The following is a 20,617-nucleotide window of genomic DNA, read 5'->3' on the forward strand; positions in this document are numbered from 1 at the left end:
CCTCCTTAACTCTTGAAGATATTGTAGATTCTGTTGCTAAGACAGTAGTTTCCCTAAAAAGATCCTTAGACTCTCTGGCCAAAGTAGTTCTTGATAATAAGGATAGCCCTTGACTATCTTTTAGCTGAGTAAGGAGGTGTCTGTGCTGTGGCCAACACCACCTGCTGAATTTGGATTAATGCTTCTTTTTTTTTAATGTTTATTTATTTATTTCAAGAGAAAGAGAGAGAGCAAGTGGGGGAGGGGCAGAGAGAGAGGGGGAGAGAGAGAGAATCCTGAGTAGGTTCCTCTCTGTCAGCGCAGAGCGGGGGGTGGGGCTTACTCATGAACCGTGAGATCAAGACCTGAGCCAAAGTCACCAGTGGGACACTTAACCAACTGAGCCACCCAGGTGCCCCTGGGGAAGTTGAAACAATTGCATAAGATCCTGGAGCAAGCCACTTGGCTTAAAAAGGGGATTCCTTCAGCAGGGTCTTTCTTTCACTTATTTAATTTTGAGTGGTTTCGGTCTTGGGGACCATCACTCCAAAGTGCATTCCAAACACTGGAAATTCTCCTGCTCGTTATAATCATAATAATCTCCCCAATGCATTGTATTTTCTCAAGAGCTTGAAATGCGTGTTTGTAGCTGCTCATGCCAAGCAAATTATCTCCCTGAGACTGGGTGTCAGAAAAGGGACTAAGAGAATGACCGACTTAAAGACTGTGACCCCAAAACCGTGACTTGTGAACATCACAAAGGTTAAGACCTGTGGATACCACACAAAAGGAGAAACAACTGCAAGAACTTCAGAGTGAAAGCTGGGAGTAGTTCTAATTCCTTAAATTTTGATCACATCTCTAAATTAAGCTGACAGTCTGATCAAAAGGGGGAAATTATTAAAAAGGAAACCACAGGCCCCAAATGGAGTCATTTATGCTAGGCCAGGTCACCAAACTGGGGCTTAATACCTAACCTAATTGTAGTTTCAACCTCCCCCAGACATGTAGTCTTTTAAAAATCTTTTTTAACATTTATTTATTTTTGAGACAGAGAGAGACAGAGCATGAACGGAGGAGGGTCAGAGAGAGAGGGAGACACAGCGAAGCAGGCTCCAGGCTCTGAGCTGTCGACTGAGCCACCCAGGCGCCTCCACCCCAGACATGTAGTCTTAACCAACCACTCAGGAATTTTCTGGTCAGCACCAAAAAAGTAATCTGCCACATGGGACTTCCTTCTCAGTCTCCAAAAGGAAAATGAGGTCATCCACCTAATAAGACCCCTTTTCCCCCAAAGGAAGTGACTTCATCCCAAATAATCCTTTTTTCTGTTTATGACTTCCTTGTCCTGCCTTTAAAAACCTTTCTCTTTCTGTAAGCCTTTGGAGCTTCCCTCTACTTGTTAGATGGGATGCTGCCCGATTCATGAATGGATTAATAAGGCCAATTAGATCATTAAAATTTACTCGGTTAAATTTTTGTTATTTAACAACCCAAGCACCACAACTCAAGGCACCAAACCAGGGCCACGCGCGGTCACACCGTCACACATCCACTTTTGGAACGACAGTGCACAGTTAGCCCCCACGAGCCCATTCGGTTACAGCAGTGCACACGCAGTGTCACACGATCACTTGCAGTTAGACCACACGCAATCTCCCCAACACAGTAACAATGTCCCCTCCCCTAAGTCGTCCTGTTACACAAACCCAGAGTCACACCCACTAATTTTCCAGGAGGAGGGGCTAGGGGAAGGCGGTCTAGCCGTGGGGCCTCCGGCTGAGCTGCTTCTGGTAGGCGCTGGGGTTGCCGGGCAGAGAGCGCCTGGGCTCCACATCCCGCTCCGCCATTGGCTGGAGGTCGCGCTGGGGCGGGGCTTGACGCCCGGCTTCCGTCCTCACTGGCCGAGGATCAAGTTGTCTTGGAGAGGGTGACCAACTGTCCTGGTTCGCTCGGGAGGTGGGATTTTCAGTGTTTAAACCAGGCAAGCCCCCGGCAAACTCAGAAGAGTTGGGCGAGACTTTCCTGCAGTGGCGCGCAAGGCTGGGTGGGGCGCTTCAAGATCCTAGAGATTTCGTCTGAGAGGGGAGTGGGCAGGGCGTGCCCACTGGAACTAGGTTATTTATTTTCTATTGTAGAAACACATGCTCACGGTGAAAAATAGACAAGGAAATCATCATTATCATCATCATCATCATCATCATCACCATCATCATTATTCAGAGGAGGCTCTGGCTTACCTTAGGCCCTCAGTCTCCTTTCCCGTTAACAATGCTTTGTTTCACCTAAGCCTGCATAAGCCTATTAATGACTTTTTCAGAGTCCTCGCCGGTGACTTGGGTCCCGCCTGGAAGAGGGCAGCAGCAGCAGCCTCCTCAGACTTCCCCGGCCTCCACGCTGGCCCCTCCCACCTACTCTTCACCTGCAGTAGAGAGGTCTGCGTCACATCTCTTCTATGCAATATATTCCCTTTGGTAGTTCCCACCTAACTCAGAGTTAAAGCCTGGGATTTGACCCCTGTCTCTCTGACCTCAACTCTTAGGACACTTCCCATCACTCACCTCTCTAGAACCCCACTGGTCTTCCTTCTAGATGCCATGCAAATTCCCACTTCGGAGCATTTACACTGGCTGTTCCCTCTGCCTGGAACACTATTCCTTGAGATACTTCGATGGCTTATACTCTTGCTCCTTTCAAGCAGGTCTTCTGAGCTTACATATCATCTCTTTAGAGACGCCTTCCTCTGACCACCTCAGCTAAAATAGCCTCCCCCCCCCCAACTCTCTTTTTACATCTGTATTTGTCTTCAGAAAAGAAAATACATCACTCACTCCCTGATATATGTGTTTATTGTCTGCCTTCCCCATTAGAATGTCAGCTTCATGATTGCACGAATTTATGTCTCAAGTGTTCACTGCTTGCATCCCTAGCTTGACACACAGCACATGCTCAATAAATGTTCAATGAACAAAGCAGGAGGATAGAAGTGTAATGAGTGGTGGAGGCTGTGGGGCCTCAATGTTGTGGTCCACCCAAACCATTCACATTAACATCCCCCCCTCCACCCCCTCCCTCCCACGGACACACTCACCATGTTGTCCGCAAGCCAAAGAGTTTGGGCTGCCAATTTCCATTTGAATTTATAAATATTAAAAAGCATTAACAGGAGTATAGGATACATATCATTTGGCACCTTATTGTGCATATTTTGAGGTTTTTCATTGTGTCAGTGCCCCTGTAGCTAAAGGTCAGGAGCATGAACCTGCCCTGAGTCAAGAAAGTTGGTAGTGAGGGAGAACACACAGCATGGGGTCTGGGGTATCTCAGAGGAAAGATGTGTCATAGGATTTGGGCAGGTGATTTGGGGACAATTCAAAGAAGTGAAAATTTGGTCTAGATTGAATAGTATCCAGAAGGGGTAATTTTATGATTGGGTATGCTACTACATCTTCTCTATAGAGAGGACTAGAAAGAGGCTAAAACTGTAATTGGCTAAAAAAAAAAAAAAAAAAGAAAAGAAAGCAGCCACTCATTAATCAGGATAGGGGATGTTGGGTGATTTCTGTGGTTTAGACAATGTCTCTGACATTTTGTCTGTATTCAGACATGATTTTGAAGTGGTTTCAACTTTGTCTTTTTTTTTAAGTTTATTTTTATTTATTTTGAGAGAGAGATAGAGAGCAAGCAGGAGAGGGACAGAGAGAGAGAGAGAGAGAGAGAGAGAGAGAATCCAAAGCAGGCTCTGCACTGTCGGTACACAGCTCAATGTGGGGCTCGAACTCATGAACAGTGAGGTCATGACCTGAGCTGAAATCAAGAGTTGGATGCTCAACCCACTGAACCACTCAGGCGCCCCTCAATTTTGTCTTAATCCAATGAATGGCCTTCTCTGATGTTGATATTCTGTGAAATTGTTTATGTTCAATGGGAAAACATTAAAGCCTAACTGTGAATGTCAATCAGGCCAGACTGCTCCCAGAAGTCAGGGGCTGCTTTTCTCTTTCTCGGTAGACATTACAAAACTACACATCAGAAAGGTGGTGCCAGTTTCTCCATACTATACAACAGTACCCATTTCTTCACATTCTCTCCCACCTGTGTTAACTGGAATTAACGTAAAAACTTTATATGAGTGTGTGTGTGTATGTGTGTGTTATATACAATGTTACATTAGTTTCAGGTGTACAATATAGTGATTCAACACTTCCATACAACATCTGGTGCTCATCATGAACTTGCACTCCTTAATTTCCATCACCTGCTTAACTCATTCCATGTGCACACCTCCCGCCCCCCCCCCCCCCCCCCGCCCCACCGTGCCTCACCCCAACCCCACATCCCTTCTGGTAACCATCTTATATTTCAATTTGGTAAGTGGTTTCCATTGCGCTTTTAATGGATCTTTAATTATTACAGAAGTGGTAATAATTATCACAGAGGTAAGCATTTTTATATGCTTATTGCTCATTTATATTTCTTCCACCTTTCATGTCCTTGTATGTGTTTCTGTTGGGGAGTTTGTTTCTTAGTGATTTGTAAGTTTAATATATATATATATATATTTTTTTTTTTAACTTTTTTAATGTTTATTTTTGAGAGAGAGAGAGGAGAGAGAGACAGAATGAGCAGAGGGAGGGGCAGAGAGAGAGAGAGAGAGACACAGAATCTGAAGCAGGCTCACAAACCACGAGATCATGACCCAAGCCAAAGTTGGATGCTCAACCAACTGAGCCACCCAGGTGCCCCATAATATATATATTTTAATATATTTAAATATATAAACACACAATACACTATATATATATACACACACACACTATATATATATATATATATATATATATATGATTAACCCATTGTCTGTTAGAGACATATTTTTTCCTAGATTGTCATTGCTTTTTTTATTTTTTAATTTTTTTTTTTTTAGTTTATTTTTTGAGAGAGAGAAAGAGAGGGCAGTGGACGGGCAGAGAGAATCCCAAGCAGGCTCTGCAATGCCAGTGCAGAGCCCAATGTGGGGCTTGAACTCACGAACCATGAGATAGTGACCTAAGCTGAGATCAAGAGTCAGACACTCAACTGAGCCACCCAGGCGCCCCATAAATTGTTATTGCTTTTTAATTCTGTTCACGGTGTTGCCAACATTTTAGTAGTCAAATATATCAGTCTTTTCCATTATGATGTCTCTTATAGATTTTAGCCTTAGATTTTCCATATCCCAGATCAGTTATTATTTGCTCATATTTTCATTGTGTGCTTTAAAGAATAAGTTCATATTTTTCATGCTTGACTCTTCCATTTGGAACTTATTCATGTGAAGTGTAGAGCAAAATTTGTATTTTTTTAAATTTAAATTTTAGTTAACATACTGTGAAATACTGGTTTCAGGAGTAGAATTCAATGATTCATCACTTACATACAACACCCAGTGCTCATCACAAGTGTTCTTTTTAATATCCATCACCCATCTGGCTCATCTCCCACCCACCTCCCTCCATCAACCCTCAGTTTGTTCTCTATCATCAAAAGTCTCTTGTGGTTTGTTTCCGTCTCTTCTCTTCACCCCCCTTCCCATGTGCTCATCTGTTTTGTTTCTTAAATTCCACATGGGTGAAATCATATGGTATTTGTCTTTCTCTGATTGATTTATTTCGCTTAGCATAACACATTCTAGCTCCATCCATGTCATTGCAAATGGCAAGATTTCATTCTTTTTGATGGCTAATATTCCATTATATGTATGTATATGTATATATATGTGTGTACACACACACACACACACACACACACCATCTTTATCCATTCATCAGTCGATGGACATTTGGGCTCTCTCCATAGTTTTGGCTATTGTTGATAATGCTGCTATACACTTCGGGGTGCATCTACCCCTTTGAATCTGTATTTTTGTATCCTTTGGGTAAATACCTAATAGTATAATTGCTGGGTCATAGGGTAGTTCTATTTTTAGTTTCTTGAGGAACCTCCATACTGTTCTCCAGAGTGGCTGCACCAGTTTGCATTCCCACCAACAGTGCAAGAAGGTTCCTCTTTCTCTGCATCCTCGCCAACACCTGTTGTTTCTTGTTGTTAATGTTAACCATTGAGGTGGTTTCTCACTGTGGGTTTGATTTGTATTTCCCTGATTATGAGTGATGTTGAGCATCTTTTCATGTGTCTGTTAGCCATCTGGATGTCTTCTTTGGAAGTGTCTATCATGTCTTCTTCCCATTTCTTACCTGAGTTGTTTGGTCTTTGGATGTCGGAATCCCAGAGAACACAGGCAGCAACCTCTTTGACCTTGGCCATGGCAACTTCTTAGTAGCCATGTCGCTGAAGGTAAGGGGAACAAAAGCAAACCTGAACTATTGGGACCTCATCAAGATAAAAAGCTTCTGCACAGTGAAGGAAACAAACAATAAAACTAAAAGGCAAAATTTTACCTTTTACCCTCCCAATACTTAGGCAAGTTTCCTAACGACAAAGCTATTCCTCTGTAACTGACTCTTGGCACTTCATTTTTTTTTTTTTTTTTTTTTTTACAGCCCACAGCATGCTGAATATTCATGGCTGAAGCCATTCTGCCAGGTCTGCCTATTTCAACTCCCGTCTTGCTTAGCATGTCACTTTGTCCCCCAAAGTCTCAAAGCCAGCTATACTTGCATTTTTATGCAAACTGATAGTGTCTTCATTTGCCTTTTTGTGCTTCTTGTGAGTTTTGCCATTTTTTTTTCATGAGTCCTAAACACTCCTTCTTAAGGTTATTCTTGGGTATTTTGTTATCATTGTGAAGATAATCTATTTTTTGTTATGTTCTCTGGTTATTGCTTGTATTTGAGAAAATGTTTAATCTTGCTACCCCTGCCTGTTAAGTCTCTGTGTGCCCACTGCCCCTTGTACTTTCCTAACACCTGCCTCCTTCCCTTCAGTAAGTTTTTGGAAAGCACGGCCTTCTCAGTATTGTCAGCACATGGTAAGTGCTCAATATTTTATGTTTACTATGGGTAATAATTCTCTCCCCAGCCAAGGCGAGATACACATCCTAAACATAGAACCGTATGTTCCAGTTTATCTGGTTTGCGCCTGTGGCCCAGCATAATTATTCATAGCATCCTTTTTATTCTTAAAATTGTCTAACTTTGGATGACAAAGTACATGGTCACCCTATAATTAAAAGAGGACTATTTTAATAAGGAAACAACCCATGGTAATCATAATGCACAGGCAGATCAGTGGGAATTACTAGGGGGCAAAAAGAGACCTGTTTAATCGTATCAAGAAAGCAGCTATTAATTAGCCTTCATGTAGAATTAGGCCTGTTACAGACTTCCCTGCTGCCTAACTCAAATTCATCGTGAAATATAATAAATTGTCTATCTCAAAAAACTAATTACGAAATATTTCAGATGTTATAAAGTATTATAATAGATAGCATTGTAAGGAACACCCACATTGTCTAGCACCACCCAGCCTAAAAAATAAAACATCACCAACATAGTTGAGGCTGTGTAATTATCCGTTCCAAACTGCATCTCCTTGTCCCCCATAACTTATCCTGAACACTGTGCAGTACTTTGTCATACTTCTGCATGGATTTTCATACTCTTTACATATACAGATGTAGTTTTTCACGCTCTTGGTACGTATGCCATGTAGTACTGTTTTGTGACTTTTAAACAGGTCTCATACTTGTCAAGATTGTGCATGTTGATAAATTCAATGGATATTTTTACTGCTACACAGAATTCCACTGTATGAATTTATTACCTACTCATGCGTGTTGGACAATAAATGTTTACACGGGCGAATGCTTTGTTCATGGTTAAGTAGTCCTCTTGTTGGGAGTCAATTTTAAGTTCTAACAACTTGTGGTTCTCTTTGTTTAGTGAAGTTTCTCAACAGTTATACCTCATTTTCTGCTTTATTGAACTGGTTAGAACTGGTGTTAAGTGTTGATAGTGGTGATTGGCCACGTTATGCTTCCAGCGTGATGTTGGCTGTTGGTCTAAGGCAACCTCATCAAGGTACTGTCTTTACTTTTAAGTTACCAGTAATAATTTTTAGCGAATGCCTTGCATCAATTGACAGAATTTTTTTATTTGACTGGCATTGAGGTGATAAATATTACACCACACACATATCCCAAAGGCAAATCATACTTGGGGTCCCATTAGGTTTCTGTAGTATGCCACTGAATTAGATGTTTTTGTTTTTCAGGGTTATTCCATCTGTACTCCCAGCCTCCATACCCAACTCCCAAACCTTGTACCTCTCCAATTTAAATGTTAGCGGTTTATTCTTTGATTTTTTCCAAGAATCAGTTTTTAAAAAATTTTTTTAATATTTATTTTTGAGAGAGACAGAGTGAGAGTGGGGGTGTGGCAGAGAGAGAGAGAGAGAGAGAGACACAGAATCCGAAGCAGCTCCAGGCTCCAAGCTATCGGCACAGAGCCTGGCACAGGGCTTGAACTCAAGAACTGTGAGATCATGACCTGAGCTGAAGTCGGACACTTAACTGACTGAGCCACCCAGGTGCTCCAAGAATCAGTTAAGCTTATTTATCAATTCTACCATATTTCTGCTTATTTTCATTTCAAAGCCCTGCTGGACTCCCAGCCTCATCTTAGGCCACCACCATCCTTTGCTTAAGTTGTGTCAATTGGACTCCTACTGCCTTGACCTAGATTAATCTCGCCTTCTTAATCTTAACTCCCAGCCTTGGGATTCAAGTCGAGTGGCTGACAATGGAAAGCCTTCCCTGATCTTCCAGGCTAGGTCAGGTACTTCTCTGGGAACCTGGGAACCTTTCTACATCGGTCACAGAACTACTCAGTCTCCTTCTCCTTGGACTAGAGTCTCAGTAGCAGGGACAGGGCCAATTCATCGGTCTTCTCAGGTGTCAGCCAGATGAGGCAAAGGTTAAGTGTCAATTTAAAAAAGGGAGAAAATATCTAGCAGCCATTTGCATCAGGGCCAAGGGGGATCAGCTTAAGGGGAAAATCTTTATGAAATAGGACCTCCAGAGAATGAGGAAAACCACACAAAGCAAGCATTACTCGGGGTTGTTTTTCTAACTAAACCTTTATTATTTTTTTCTTTGAAGGCTGGAACCAAAGTCCTTCGATCAGCTGTAACTGCTAGATGGAGTAAAAACCACAAGAGACTATTGGGTGATCTGTGAACAGACTGGCAGATGACGAAACAAAACCAAAAAGGATGGGAAGACTGTTCTTCTGGAAAGCTAGTCAAATTACTTGCTTATTGAAATTTGTTAGAAATAAACTAAAACATTAAATGAAATCAAAATTTTAAACTGAGCTCTAGACTTGAGGCTGTTATAAAGGCTCACCAAACAGAACTGTCAGTTGGGTTGAGTTCTCAGAATGTTTCTTAAAACCTGGTTTGTTCCCCTCAAGCAAGGTGATGCTTTGTCCTTGGCTGCAATCTGTAACACCATCACCGCCCTCAAGTGCAGGTCCCATTCTAAAAAACAGGCTTCCCTCAATTCCTGGTGGCTGCTGATCTCTCCTGATAACTGGGAAACCGCCTTTGAAGAAGGAAGATGCACCAGTGGTGGTGGCAGAGCTGGTTTTCTGGAGTCCATTTGCATCTTTTCTCCAGATGTAGTAGCATGTGCTCAAGAGTTAAGTTTGAAAAAAACTCCATTGTGAAAAGTGAGTTATGAAGAGTGCTCTTTATTTGAAACCTCCACAACACAGACGCCAATCTTGTCTCGCATTGAATCATTAGCTGTGCACATCAACACATTCCAAGCACAAATTAAGAAATGCAAACAGAACAAAAAAATATATATATATATAATTTTTTCCCCTATCCAAAGGTTTCAAGTCTCAATGCAGCAAATCCTTCTGAACACAGAATCTGAGGAGCACACTGTTCAAACAGTTGGGACAAACAGGTCCCTGCAAAGGCTAATGCCTTTTTAACACATGGGCTGGGGATCATGGACGGCATGGAACAGGGAGGAGGAGGTGAGGAAAAGGGAGAGGGAGAGAAAATGAGGAGAGGGGCAATGGGTATGCGCTGGGGAAGCTGGGACACACACATGGTGAGTTGATGGATTTCATTTATTGGTTTTTGACATTTTCTTTCGGGTTCTTTTTTGTTTTCATTTCCCCCCATTCCCAGGTCCAACAATGATAGAAAAACCCCACAGTGGTGGGCAGAGCCTTATTAGGCCAGCCCAAAGCCTTCAGAGCACTCCTGGATGGCCAACAGTAGCATGTGGCGGAGCTTCTCAAAGCTCTCATAGGCAGGCAGGTCCAGCTGATTGAAACTAGGGAAAGAAGAAAAATCAGTTTGTGACAAAAGATTATAACCAAATCCCTGTGTTCCCATGGTGCCCACTGACCTGTCCTCCCTAAGGGAACCTACTCCTCACTTCTTGAAGACTTGCTGTTCTAGCCTAGCCTGCTCTGCCCTCTTCTAATCTGGCCCCAATACTGGCCATGAGGCACCTAAAATGTAAATCTGACCCTGTCACTCCTTAAACACCACAGCCTTGCCTATGGGCTAATGTGCAAGCTCCAAGGAGGCCTTTGGGGTCACTGGTGATCCAACCTCTGCTCAGTTATTCAGCCTTCTGTTGCCTGCAACCTCTTGCTCCAACTGAGCCCTGGAGTACACTGTGCTCTCATGTGGCAGTGTTGACCTGCAATGTCTCCCCAACCTACTGTGAATCTGGGCCAGCTTCTCATCTCAAACATCACCTTTTCCACAAAACTATCAAACTGTGAGCTACCCCAAGGTCTAGCATAGCTGGGGCCAGATTTGGGTTCCTGCCCTTGGGTAGGGGCCTAGAAGCAGCAAATATGCAAGCTCAATCATGAATGCTTAAAACAGGGAACAAATCCTTCCTCTTACCATGTGTGAGCTGAAGGCAGGCGATCTGTGGACCTGTCATCTCGATGGATCTGAAACTTCTGAATGCCATTCATACCTTCAAGGGCAGCAAAGCCTTGCAAGGGCACTTTGGAAGTACCCGTGACAAACTGGAGGAACTTGGCACGGTCAGCTTGGTCGAAAGAACGCAATGCTCTCCAGAACCACTGGATCTGTGGGAAAGGACACAAGAAGCCAGTGTTAGGTAGAGAGCTCTTGAAAAGAGGGGGGATAGGATCTGAAATCTTAGGCTAGTCCCTTCCGTGAAATGGGCTTCAGTTCCTCCATTCATAAGATGAGCAAAAACATCACCTGAAAACATGTTCTAGAAGGATGAAGAGTTAGGTGTAAGTAAGCTGTCACCTATACCCCCTTCATGTCCCCAAAGAGTACTGGTTTATTTGGTGTCATACAAACTAGCACTGCTTAGGGATAGGAGAAAGATGCCAGTAGCAGCTCACCTGAATAGAGTTGGACTGGTACTTGTGGTATTCAGTGTTGGATTTCAAATCATCAATGTCAATTGTGGGCAGTCCTGATATGAGTAGCTCTAACTCCTGCTCAGTGAAGATAGAAATGAGGCGCTTTGGAATGATCTCATAGAAGCCTTCTAAGAAAGCTGCCAGCTGTTTACGGATGGCTCCTGGGGAGAGAACCAACAAGCCATGCGGCATCTAAACTCACACAACTGGTAGAGGTCAGAGGTCCTCAATCTGGCTCCAGCTGCAACTAGGATTGTGAATGGTATACCTGCCTCACCTAACACTGTTTCTGGGCCCCTGTATAGGGTGAATTAAGGGAAATATTTTTTCGTCAGGTGTTTGGACTCTGGCTGGGATTTGTGGCTGGCACAGGGGAAGAGAAAAAACAGTATCTGTGAAATGAGTGAGGCCTGACCTCTTCCCATATGAGCAACAAGGAGTATAAGGGACATTTCCCCTACCTGTCATTCTCATCTGGCACACCAGGTGTACATACTCCTTCTTATTCTCTTCTGTTACCAAGATGTTGGCCCCATTAGGTTTGAGGTCACGAACTTCACAGACTCCAAACTCTTGGACCTGGAACACCCAAAACACCAATCATTCATACCAGGCTTGGTCCAGGATGGGATTTATATAGCTACCTGGGAATATGTAAAATCTTTGCCATGTCCTGGGTAGAGAGATGAAGCAAGGTCATAAAAAAGTATCTTTTCTCAGGAGCTCATAACTTTGTAATAGAGAAAAGCCAAGGGTTTGGCTTCAAAACACATAAAGGCTGAAAATAAGGAAATTGTCAATGGTAAAAGGGAAAAGGCATGATTAACGTGTAATATGATACAGTACAATCTATATGGAAAACAATTTGGAGGAAGACTGATATTTATTTATACCATTTTTCTACAATGAACTACTTCTGGAAATGAAGAATATGGAATTGGAGACTTTAAATACATATATACATATATATATATGTATATAAATAAAGAGGAAACTAGGAACTTGAATTGTTTTACAAATCCTGGTTTTTCTGTTTGTGATGTCTCATATAAATACCCACTACTCACTGCTGGATGGGGAATGGAGCATGGGACTTAAAAGTTGAGATGCTTCCTTAGAAGCATAAGAGATTATCCAATCCCAGTTCAAGGGTGGCCCCATAATGGGTTTCCTGGACTAGCTAGAATGTGCTGTGGTGACAATTTCTTGACCTACCTCAGTGCTGAAGGTGAGGTCATAACCTAGTGTGGAGACATCATTTTCCAGCAGATAAACCAGGCCCTGGTAGAAGTGGTAATCTTCACTCTCCATATCCGTATATCTAGAAAAACACGATCAGGGTCACCATGGGTTAGGGTGCAGGAGAGAAGCATGGGGGTGGGACACAAGAAAAGAACCTGTCAAAAGAGAATGTGGATCCTTTGCCACATCCTCACCTGACAGACTTGCCCAAGATGTGTTTGTAGAAGGACCGAGTAAAATAGCACTCCAGGAGGCGGTTGTCATACACAGCTTTGGCCACAATGCGTCCAACAAACTTGAAGTAGCTGAGGTGGTTGGGGTTGCAGTGGGAAGATGGGTTGATGGTGTAGGTGACCCGATCACCGGGTGAGGTACGGAACAAGGCATACATAGGATTAAACATCTCCCGAGAGATGATCATATACCACTCCCGTAGGAGCCCTCCAGCATCCTGCCCTTCTTCTCCTTCAAACACTATATACCTGCGTAAGAGACCAGAAACAGATGTGCAGAAAGCCCAGGACAAATCCATTCATTTATGTAGTATGACCCGAGTGAGTGAGTGAAGCAATGGCTGGGGGGTACAGGATCAGAGAACAGAAGTGAATACAGAGTGCCAGGAAAGCCCAGAGGAAGGGTAGGGATCTGGGACAAAAAAAAAGCATCAACAGAAAAGAAGTCCTGAATTATCAGTAAAGGTTCATCAACAGGAAAGGTATAGAGGCTTAAATGAGGGCCTCACTTAGGGAAAGCAGGGAGAGGAGGAATCCAGCGGTGTCAGAGAGGGCTGATCAGGCTGATACCTGTTAAGGATTTGGTGGTGGAGGAGCAGGGCCCAGTCTGTCTCAGAAGTGTCTCTGACTTCCTATATGATTACATGGATGGGGAACCCATGCCACGAGGGAGAGGAGGAATCAAGTTCCTGAGCTCAGGAGCGTCAAACTACTCCAACAGGTCTTTCATCTCACTGGCATTAAACTGCTGATCTCTTCTAGGTGGCTTCAGAATCACCAGTAAACAATTACCAATTTGGTGAGGAGCCACTCATGCAAGTGTGGTCTCCCTGAAGCCAGGATACCATTTGCTCAGCAGTCTTCCCATTCCTAATGTAACAACAGAGAAAGCTCTCTGTGAAGCCATCAGGTTTATCCTTATAAATGCCAAAGACTCTTCTCTCTGGGATTTGTTGCATAGCTCATCCCAAAGGTCAGCCTAGCCAGCATTAGACCAGTCTTCTGAGACCAGACCGAGAAGACAGAAGACAGCTCAGTGAGACTATCTCTACCAGGTTCCTATTTGGAATTCCTGCTGGGGAGGGCAGCACCTCCCTCAGTTCCTGGGCATATCTGGTGCTTAAGTAAGCCTTCACTACCATGTAGGAAGTTGCTCCACCCTCCCATCCTCTTTTCTCTCTTATGGGCTCTTACAATCGATTCTTCATTTCTTCAGGGGATTTCCGGTGCAGTTCACGATAGGAATCTTCAAACACATGATCACGGCGGACGTGCACAGCCATGTCTTCTTTCCGAAGCCCCTCATCCAAACGTTCTAGCTCTTGGCGGAAATATCTTGGGAGGCAGAAAAGGAAAATAGGATTGGGGGTGGCAGAGCAAACTTCTGTTTGCTTGATCTTGATTAGGATGAAGACCCACAGTGATGTTCCTCCCATCCTCCCAACACTTTGATCCTTGCTCCCCAAATGTTCCCCTGGGGAAGTGCCCAGTAGTTCGGAGAGGCAGGTTATTCATTACCAACTCTAAATTTTTCCCATCTCCACCGAATAAAGGCCCAGAGTCTGTGGCAGAGAATTTCTGCTGAGTCATGCTGTAAGTGTACTATGGCTACCTGCACCTCCTGTATTACCCCAAAGGATGGAATGGAACTTTAGGAGTCATGTGATTAAACAAAGGTTTTGCACTTCTCTGAGGAAGGATGGAGAAGACCAGGGAGTATTTAGGTACAATGACTGTCAGAGACACAGATGAATCTCTTCCCTCCCACCCAGCACCATTTCCAAGGGCTGCCACCAATGGAAACTTCTTTCTCTGAAAACACTCCTTCGGGAGGAATTTTGGCTCCTTTCTGGGAGAGAAGATAGCATTTGAAAAGTTCCCATCCCCACAGCCTCCAGGGCACATACTTGCGCTTGACATCAAAGTCGAGGACACGAATGTAGTCTACCAGGACAGCAAAAGGTCCATCAGCGAGGTGGGTGGTGGACTGCCGTAGGATCTGGTTTAACACAGTGCGGTGAGTCTCTGTGGGGAGAAAGGGACAGCAGGAATCAGCACATCCTGGTTCCCAGAAGACTACATGATAGCCAACCAACCAGCAACTTTCTTATTTCAGAGAAAAAAGTATGGCACAAAAGGGCTTTCAGATCCAGTCCCTACCCTCATTAGCTTCATTCTCTTTCTCCCCCTACCCACCCAGCCACCCCCCCCCACACACTCTCTCTCTCTCACTCAGTCCCATCCCTCTCCCCCATGAAACAGCTAAGAATAAAATGTATGAAATGACCCTGTATAAAAAATGAATCCTTCTACGCTGGAGGCCTAAGAGTTCCCTGTACCTGCAAAGCGAAGGAACTTCTGCGTGTCAGGGGGCAGGCTTGAGGAGATGTGCATAGATGAGGGCTCCCTGGAGAAGAATGGGTCAAGGGAGGAAGGAGTGGCTGGGGTTAAGGGGGCAGGGGAGAGTGGAGGAGGCTCATCCTTGATGTGTGCCAGCTGGCTCTCACGGGTGTCTCGGACAGGAGGCTTGCTCTCTCGCTCTGTGGCATGGACCAGGAAGAAGGCCTCGACAGCTGGCTGTAGCACTGGGGGTAGGAATGATAGGGAAGTTTTGAAACTTCAACATACAAACCTCTTTTCCTTCATGATCAAATTACAGAAGTACAGTATGGAAGAAATACTGAAAACCTGCAGGAGAAATACAATGGTAACAAAGAAAAATGAAGCCACGGAGGAAGTCTGAGCCTCCTTGAAACTAAAGAAAAATGGAGGGGCGCCTGGGTGGCTCAGTTGGTTACGTGTCCGACTTCGGCTCAGGTCATGATCTCGCGGTCCGTGAGTTCGAGCCCCGCGTCGGGCTCTGTGCTGACAGCTCAGAGCCTGGAGCCTGTTTCAGATTCTGTGTCTCCCTCTCTCTCTGACCCTCCCCTGTTCGTGCTGTGTCTCTGTCTCAAAAATAAATAAACGTTAAAAAAATTAAAAAAAAAAATAAAGAAAAATGGAATAGGCTACCAGTTATAAAGATTCCCCTGGTCTAAAAAGTGAAAGATACCAGCTACTAAAAGAGAAGGCAAATCTTTTTTTTCTGATACTAAAGACAGAATTTGAATTCTCCTTTGAATTCTCATTTCAGAGACACTGAGAGGGGTGATCTGGAAGGAAAAAAGTTAAGCTGGCAGAAAGGGCCCAGAGCAGATCAGTGGGTTGGGACCTTGGCCCAAAGGCCACAACTCACCTAGCACCGCATGCTGGTCATGGGATTCCTCCAGTTCCTTTAGACACTCTCCCAGCATGTCCCATAGCTCGTCCAAGCTCAGCTGCTCACTGAGCAGGGGTAACTCAGGTGGCCTCTCCTCCTTCTCCCCTTGTGAGGTTCCATCTGAGCCTACAGGCCACACAGAAGAGAGACAGAAAGCCTTTGAGGTATTTCCTTCATTTAGCTTTTTCCCAGACCAGCTGTGCAGGCCATTAGATCAAGGAGACTGGCTCACTGGCTACTAAGTAATACTGAGTGACATCTGAAAGTAAGCTCTAATCCTACACTGGATGACATTTAAATTTAAATAAAATTAATACAATAAAAAATTTGGTTTCTCACTTGCAAGAGCCACATTCAAGGAAACTGAAGCCAAGAGAGATTTGCTTCAGGTACCAGAGTCACTAAATGGGGGAGCCACAACTGAAACACGTGCTGTCTCCATATCTAACATCACATCACATCCTGGAGTTTCTTAACTCCAGGAATTGTAGTGTATGCTACGAATCTCTAATAAGGGCGTGAGATGGTGATATTGATCTTCGTTGGTAAAAGCCTATTAACGTTTACAAAAACCAGTGTTCAGTGGAACAAACTGGAAAACAGAGCTTATATATGTGGAGAACAGGGGACCCAGCAGACACTTCATGAAGACTGGCTCTTTTGGTGCACTGGAAACAGGAAGTAGTACTGACCGATGGACGGAGTATCCTGAGCACCGGGAGATGGCTGGTCCACATCCATGGGTGACTCCTCTCTCCGGACAGAGGCCTCTGACTGGCTTGACTCCGACTGGATAAAAGGGAGACAAAGTCACATAAAGGGTGCAATGCAACTCTGCTTTCCTCAGGGAGAGGCTAGAGGCTGTTTCTATCCATTCTCACACATACTAAGTTTGGAAAGAGGTTTCCTATATATTTGGTCAGAAAACCCTGTGGCTTTCCAGAACAAAAGAATGGCCTTCCCACCTCCTTTGCTGTCCTCCACCCTGAGCTAGCAAGCTTTTCCGAAAAGCTCCTTAGATTCCTGCATTGCCTCCACTCTACTCTTGACCTACATCTAGTCAGACACCAGCCTTCTGGATACAGACTTGGAAGACTTCTTCTGGGGACAGATTACATATATGTGCATCTACATATAAAACTCAAGTGAACAGACTGTAGGTTTGGCTCTCTGTTTCTGTTTGCTCAGAAAAGGGGAAATAATAAGGGAAAGCCTTTGATGGGTGGCATTATTCACAAAGCCAACATCTACCCTATCGGGTGTGGGAAAGACGGGGCAGAAAAAAGTACTTCAGAATAATAGCTGTTTTCCCTTTCTCCCTTGTTGGGAGTCACAGCCCTCAAATTCTAGGACATTCCCAGCATGCTCAATGAAATCATACTGTAGAATAGTAATTATACGTAAAGAAAAACCAAGCCTCAGGATACCTTTATTTCCTGGATCTTGGGAAGGTGACTTGCATGTTTCAAGAACAGGAAAACAATGAGAGTGCCACAGCATACATACATGATGCCAGGCTTTTCCCGCAGCCACTCTGTGCTGGGATCCCAACAATGAGTTGGCTATCTAGAAACCTGAGGGTTTCTTCCTAAAAGTGACTGAGTGCCTAGGTGCCAAGGTACCAAGAGAGTATGGAAAACAGAAGCAGAGGCCAGAGTAGATGGACCAGCCATAGCCTAGAAAAGGCTGTGTGGGACGTAGACCAAGCTTGGGAGAATTTCAAGGGCTGGATTCCTGATGTATTTGCATTATTCCAAGAGACTGAAAAATCTTTATTCCACATCCCCTTAGAACCCAGACACTTAGCATTATGCAGTATGCAAAAGCGCCACTATTGACTGGATAGCTGGGAGTGGGGTATGATGGCCAAGCTTTAAATCATATCAATCCAAACCAAACCAACAAAACAATGAACAAACAGTAGAGAAAACACCAACAGAAAGTAACCCTGTTGTCCAGAAGCATTCATACAGCAAACTTAATGCAAAAGCATACAAGGTAAGGGCAGTGAAACCCCACTGATGATGTGGTGGGGAGGGGAGAGAGACAAATGAATGAGGGGCCACAGGCATCATGCTAACCGTTGCTGCTTGTTGCTGTCTCCGCGCCCTTTGACCCTCACGTACCATTTGTATAATGGCATCAGCCTCAGCCTCCAGCTGCCGAACAGCTGCCTGGATGCTGCTAGCTGAGCCTAAACCGGAGGAACCTGGGAGAAAGAAAAAGAAAGGCAAGATATAAAATGTAGAAAGAGAGAATGCCCAATATTCTCTCTCCCATCGCCTGGGCTGCCACAGGGCATCCTGCTGAAGTCTCTGAGCTTTATTTAGCTCAGGCAGCTACACAGTGCTCATCACCAGGCACTAAGAGCTACCATTACAAGTAAGGGCAGGGGGCATGGTGGTACACAGATGGATAGTAGCAGGTAGAGAAGGTTCTGTGGGACAGGAAGAAAGGTAGGATTTGGTAGGCCATGGCTGAGGCAACATGGCTGCAAAGTTTTAGTCAGGAGTGAGCCAAGAAGCAGAACGGAGACACGGTGACTTAAACCTTATCCAGCGAAAGATCTGCCCCCAATTTCTTTGCCAGATTTCCACTCCCCTTTAATTCTCACTTGCCCTAATGAATTTCCTATGCAGACAGCTTGAGTGAGATACAGAATGCAGCCATCAACATTCTAGGGAAGTATCATCATTTCCTTTTTTGGAAAGTTCAAGCAGGATGGAGACATGACATTAGGTCCTGCCCTCCAGGGACTCTGAGTTCACCACCACCAACCCTGACCCTCAACTGGACACTCCAGTTCCATACCTAGCCTGCCTGTCTGCTTGGCTTTCTTGTTAGCTCGGCGTGTGTCGTCCCGGAGCTGGATGATGACCTGCAGTACCCTCAAGAAGAACTTCTGGGTAGATGTCTTGGATGTCAACATGGACATAGAAGGCAGCTGGAGCTCCCGGCCACCCAGAGGTCGCTTCTGAGATGCCACAATTACCACATTCTCAGCCATGTCAAACCTGGACAGTGTAGAGGTGGCTTGCGTATATTGACAGCATCAAAGCACAAACATCCAGAGTGAGCAGGGCTTTTTGGTGTTGGCTAGAGGGTTAAAGAATCTCCAAAGGAAATCCCACAGTGGGGAAAAAATAGGGTCAGGTATGTATAGGACAGATAAAGAAATCTGCCCAGAGAGGGGGGAAAAAGAAAAAAAAACAAACAAACCAGGAAACCAGCAAGAGCCACCTTTTAGAATATCCCAGATTTTGGCCCCATAGCCAAATGAGTGGCTACCACCCACCTGCTCTGCATTTTGCCTTTCAGCTTGGTGGTCTGTGGCTGCTCCTCAGGTAGGCCATCAGGAGAGAGGGTCTCACACTGGGCTCGCCGCTGCTGTTCTAGGTTATATTCCCGTAACTCAGCCAGAAGGGTACCTGGGTCAAGTAGAGGAGCCACCAAGTGTTCAGACTTCCCTAGTGAAGCAGCTGAAAGCCAAACCTTTGCAAGAAACCTACCAGGCTATTGTCTTTGCTCAGCTGCAGAGAATCTGGAGTGAGCAGAATTTTGCTGTTCACCTATGTGTGTTCATGGATCAACCATCCAGAGACTACCAATTTACCCTGCCTCAAGAATCTGTAGAATCTACATGAAATGCAGATCAGTACAGAGAACAAAAAGTATCGGTTTGGGAGCCTGTATACATTTTGAACTTCTGAGGTTTTTGTGGTGATCTCAGGCAAACTGCTTAGCTCCCTCTCCCAGTTTACTTATCCATTTTAATAATGAGACTAATCTCACAAGGCTATTTTGAGGATAAGGAAAGAACTGCAGGAGAGTGCCTAGGACACTGCCTGGCCCATGGGTGTTGAATGGTAGCAGTCAAGAAAGGTCAGACTGTGGCCAAATTCCTCCCGGAAGAACCTTATAGTTCTCATGTAGCAAAGAACATAACGTCCTGGGTCATAACAGTTTAATTAACATCCATATCACCTAAGCCCCAGGCACATTTGTGGGGAGAGAACTAACCAGGTAACCAAAATCTAGGGAGAGCCATGATTGGGATGGGAGTGGGAGAGAGCAAACAGGCTCTCTATGCTGAAAGAAAACCTGGCTCTACTCATCAATTCAATTGCTTCATCAACCTGGGTTTTAGTTTTCTCTTGGTAACAACAGGAAGGAAGATTGAAATGAGACAATTTCCAAGTGTTCTTAGAACTTTTGTACCCTCACAAGTACACAAAGGCAGAGGGTACCATTTGGACTCTCAATTCTTGAGCCTAACCTAAGTGCAGGTGCATCTCTGAGGTGGTGAAGTTGCCTAAGCAGGTTCATCATAGGACTCCTGCAAGTGCCCAGAATGTAGAAATGGAAGAAAGAGCACTGCTGGTCCTATACATGATCGTTTCCCTTTACTACTAAGCATGGATTACGTGCCACGTGCCGGGCACTGGCAATATAGAGAAAAGCCCAGCCTCGCTCTCCATGAACAACTGAGCAGGGGAAAACAGATGATAACCCAGTATTATCAG

At 44.5% G+C, this 20,617-nt stretch overlaps 1 protein-coding gene across 12 annotated transcripts in view; it reads right to left on the bottom strand.

Moving 5' to 3' along the window:
• Window positions 1-9,651: 9,651 nt before the first annotated feature.
• Window positions 9,652-20,617, bottom strand: part of HUWE1 (HECT, UBA and WWE domain containing E3 ubiquitin protein ligase 1) — a 168,964-nt gene continuing 157,998 nt past the window's right edge. For 10 of the 12 annotated variants that reach the window (XM_081793318.1, XM_081793327.1, XM_081793329.1 and 7 more), the window contains 14 exons: window positions 19,390-19,522; window positions 18,906-19,108; window positions 18,176-18,303; window positions 16,787-16,883; window positions 16,071-16,220; window positions 15,175-15,420; window positions 14,743-14,860; window positions 14,030-14,170; window positions 12,797-13,084; window positions 12,576-12,681; window positions 11,822-11,939; window positions 11,340-11,521; window positions 10,861-11,051; window positions 9,652-10,273 (listed from right to left, as the gene is read on the bottom strand). In XM_081793318.1, the coding sequence (XP_081649444.1) occupies window positions 10,171-10,273; window positions 10,861-11,051; window positions 11,340-11,521; window positions 11,822-11,939; window positions 12,576-12,681; window positions 12,797-13,084; window positions 14,030-14,170; window positions 14,743-14,860; window positions 15,175-15,420; window positions 16,071-16,220; window positions 16,787-16,883; window positions 18,176-18,303; window positions 18,906-19,108; window positions 19,390-19,522 (2,204 nt within the window). In that variant the 3' untranslated portion in view covers window positions 9,652-10,170. The remainder of the gene's footprint in view (window positions 10,274-10,860; window positions 11,052-11,339; window positions 11,522-11,821; window positions 11,940-12,575; window positions 12,682-12,796; window positions 13,085-14,029; window positions 14,171-14,742; window positions 14,861-15,174; window positions 15,421-16,070; window positions 16,221-16,786; window positions 16,884-18,175; window positions 18,304-18,905; window positions 19,109-19,389; window positions 19,523-20,617) is intronic. The other 2 variants (XM_081793328.1, XM_081793324.1) reach the window with 1 other exon arrangement.

This window comes from Panthera onca, chromosome X, assembly GCF_046562875.1.
Source record: "Panthera onca isolate mPanOnc1 chromosome X, mPanOnc1 haplotype 2, whole genome shotgun sequence".
Lineage (NCBI taxonomy): Eukaryota > Metazoa > Chordata > Mammalia > Carnivora > Felidae > Panthera > Panthera onca.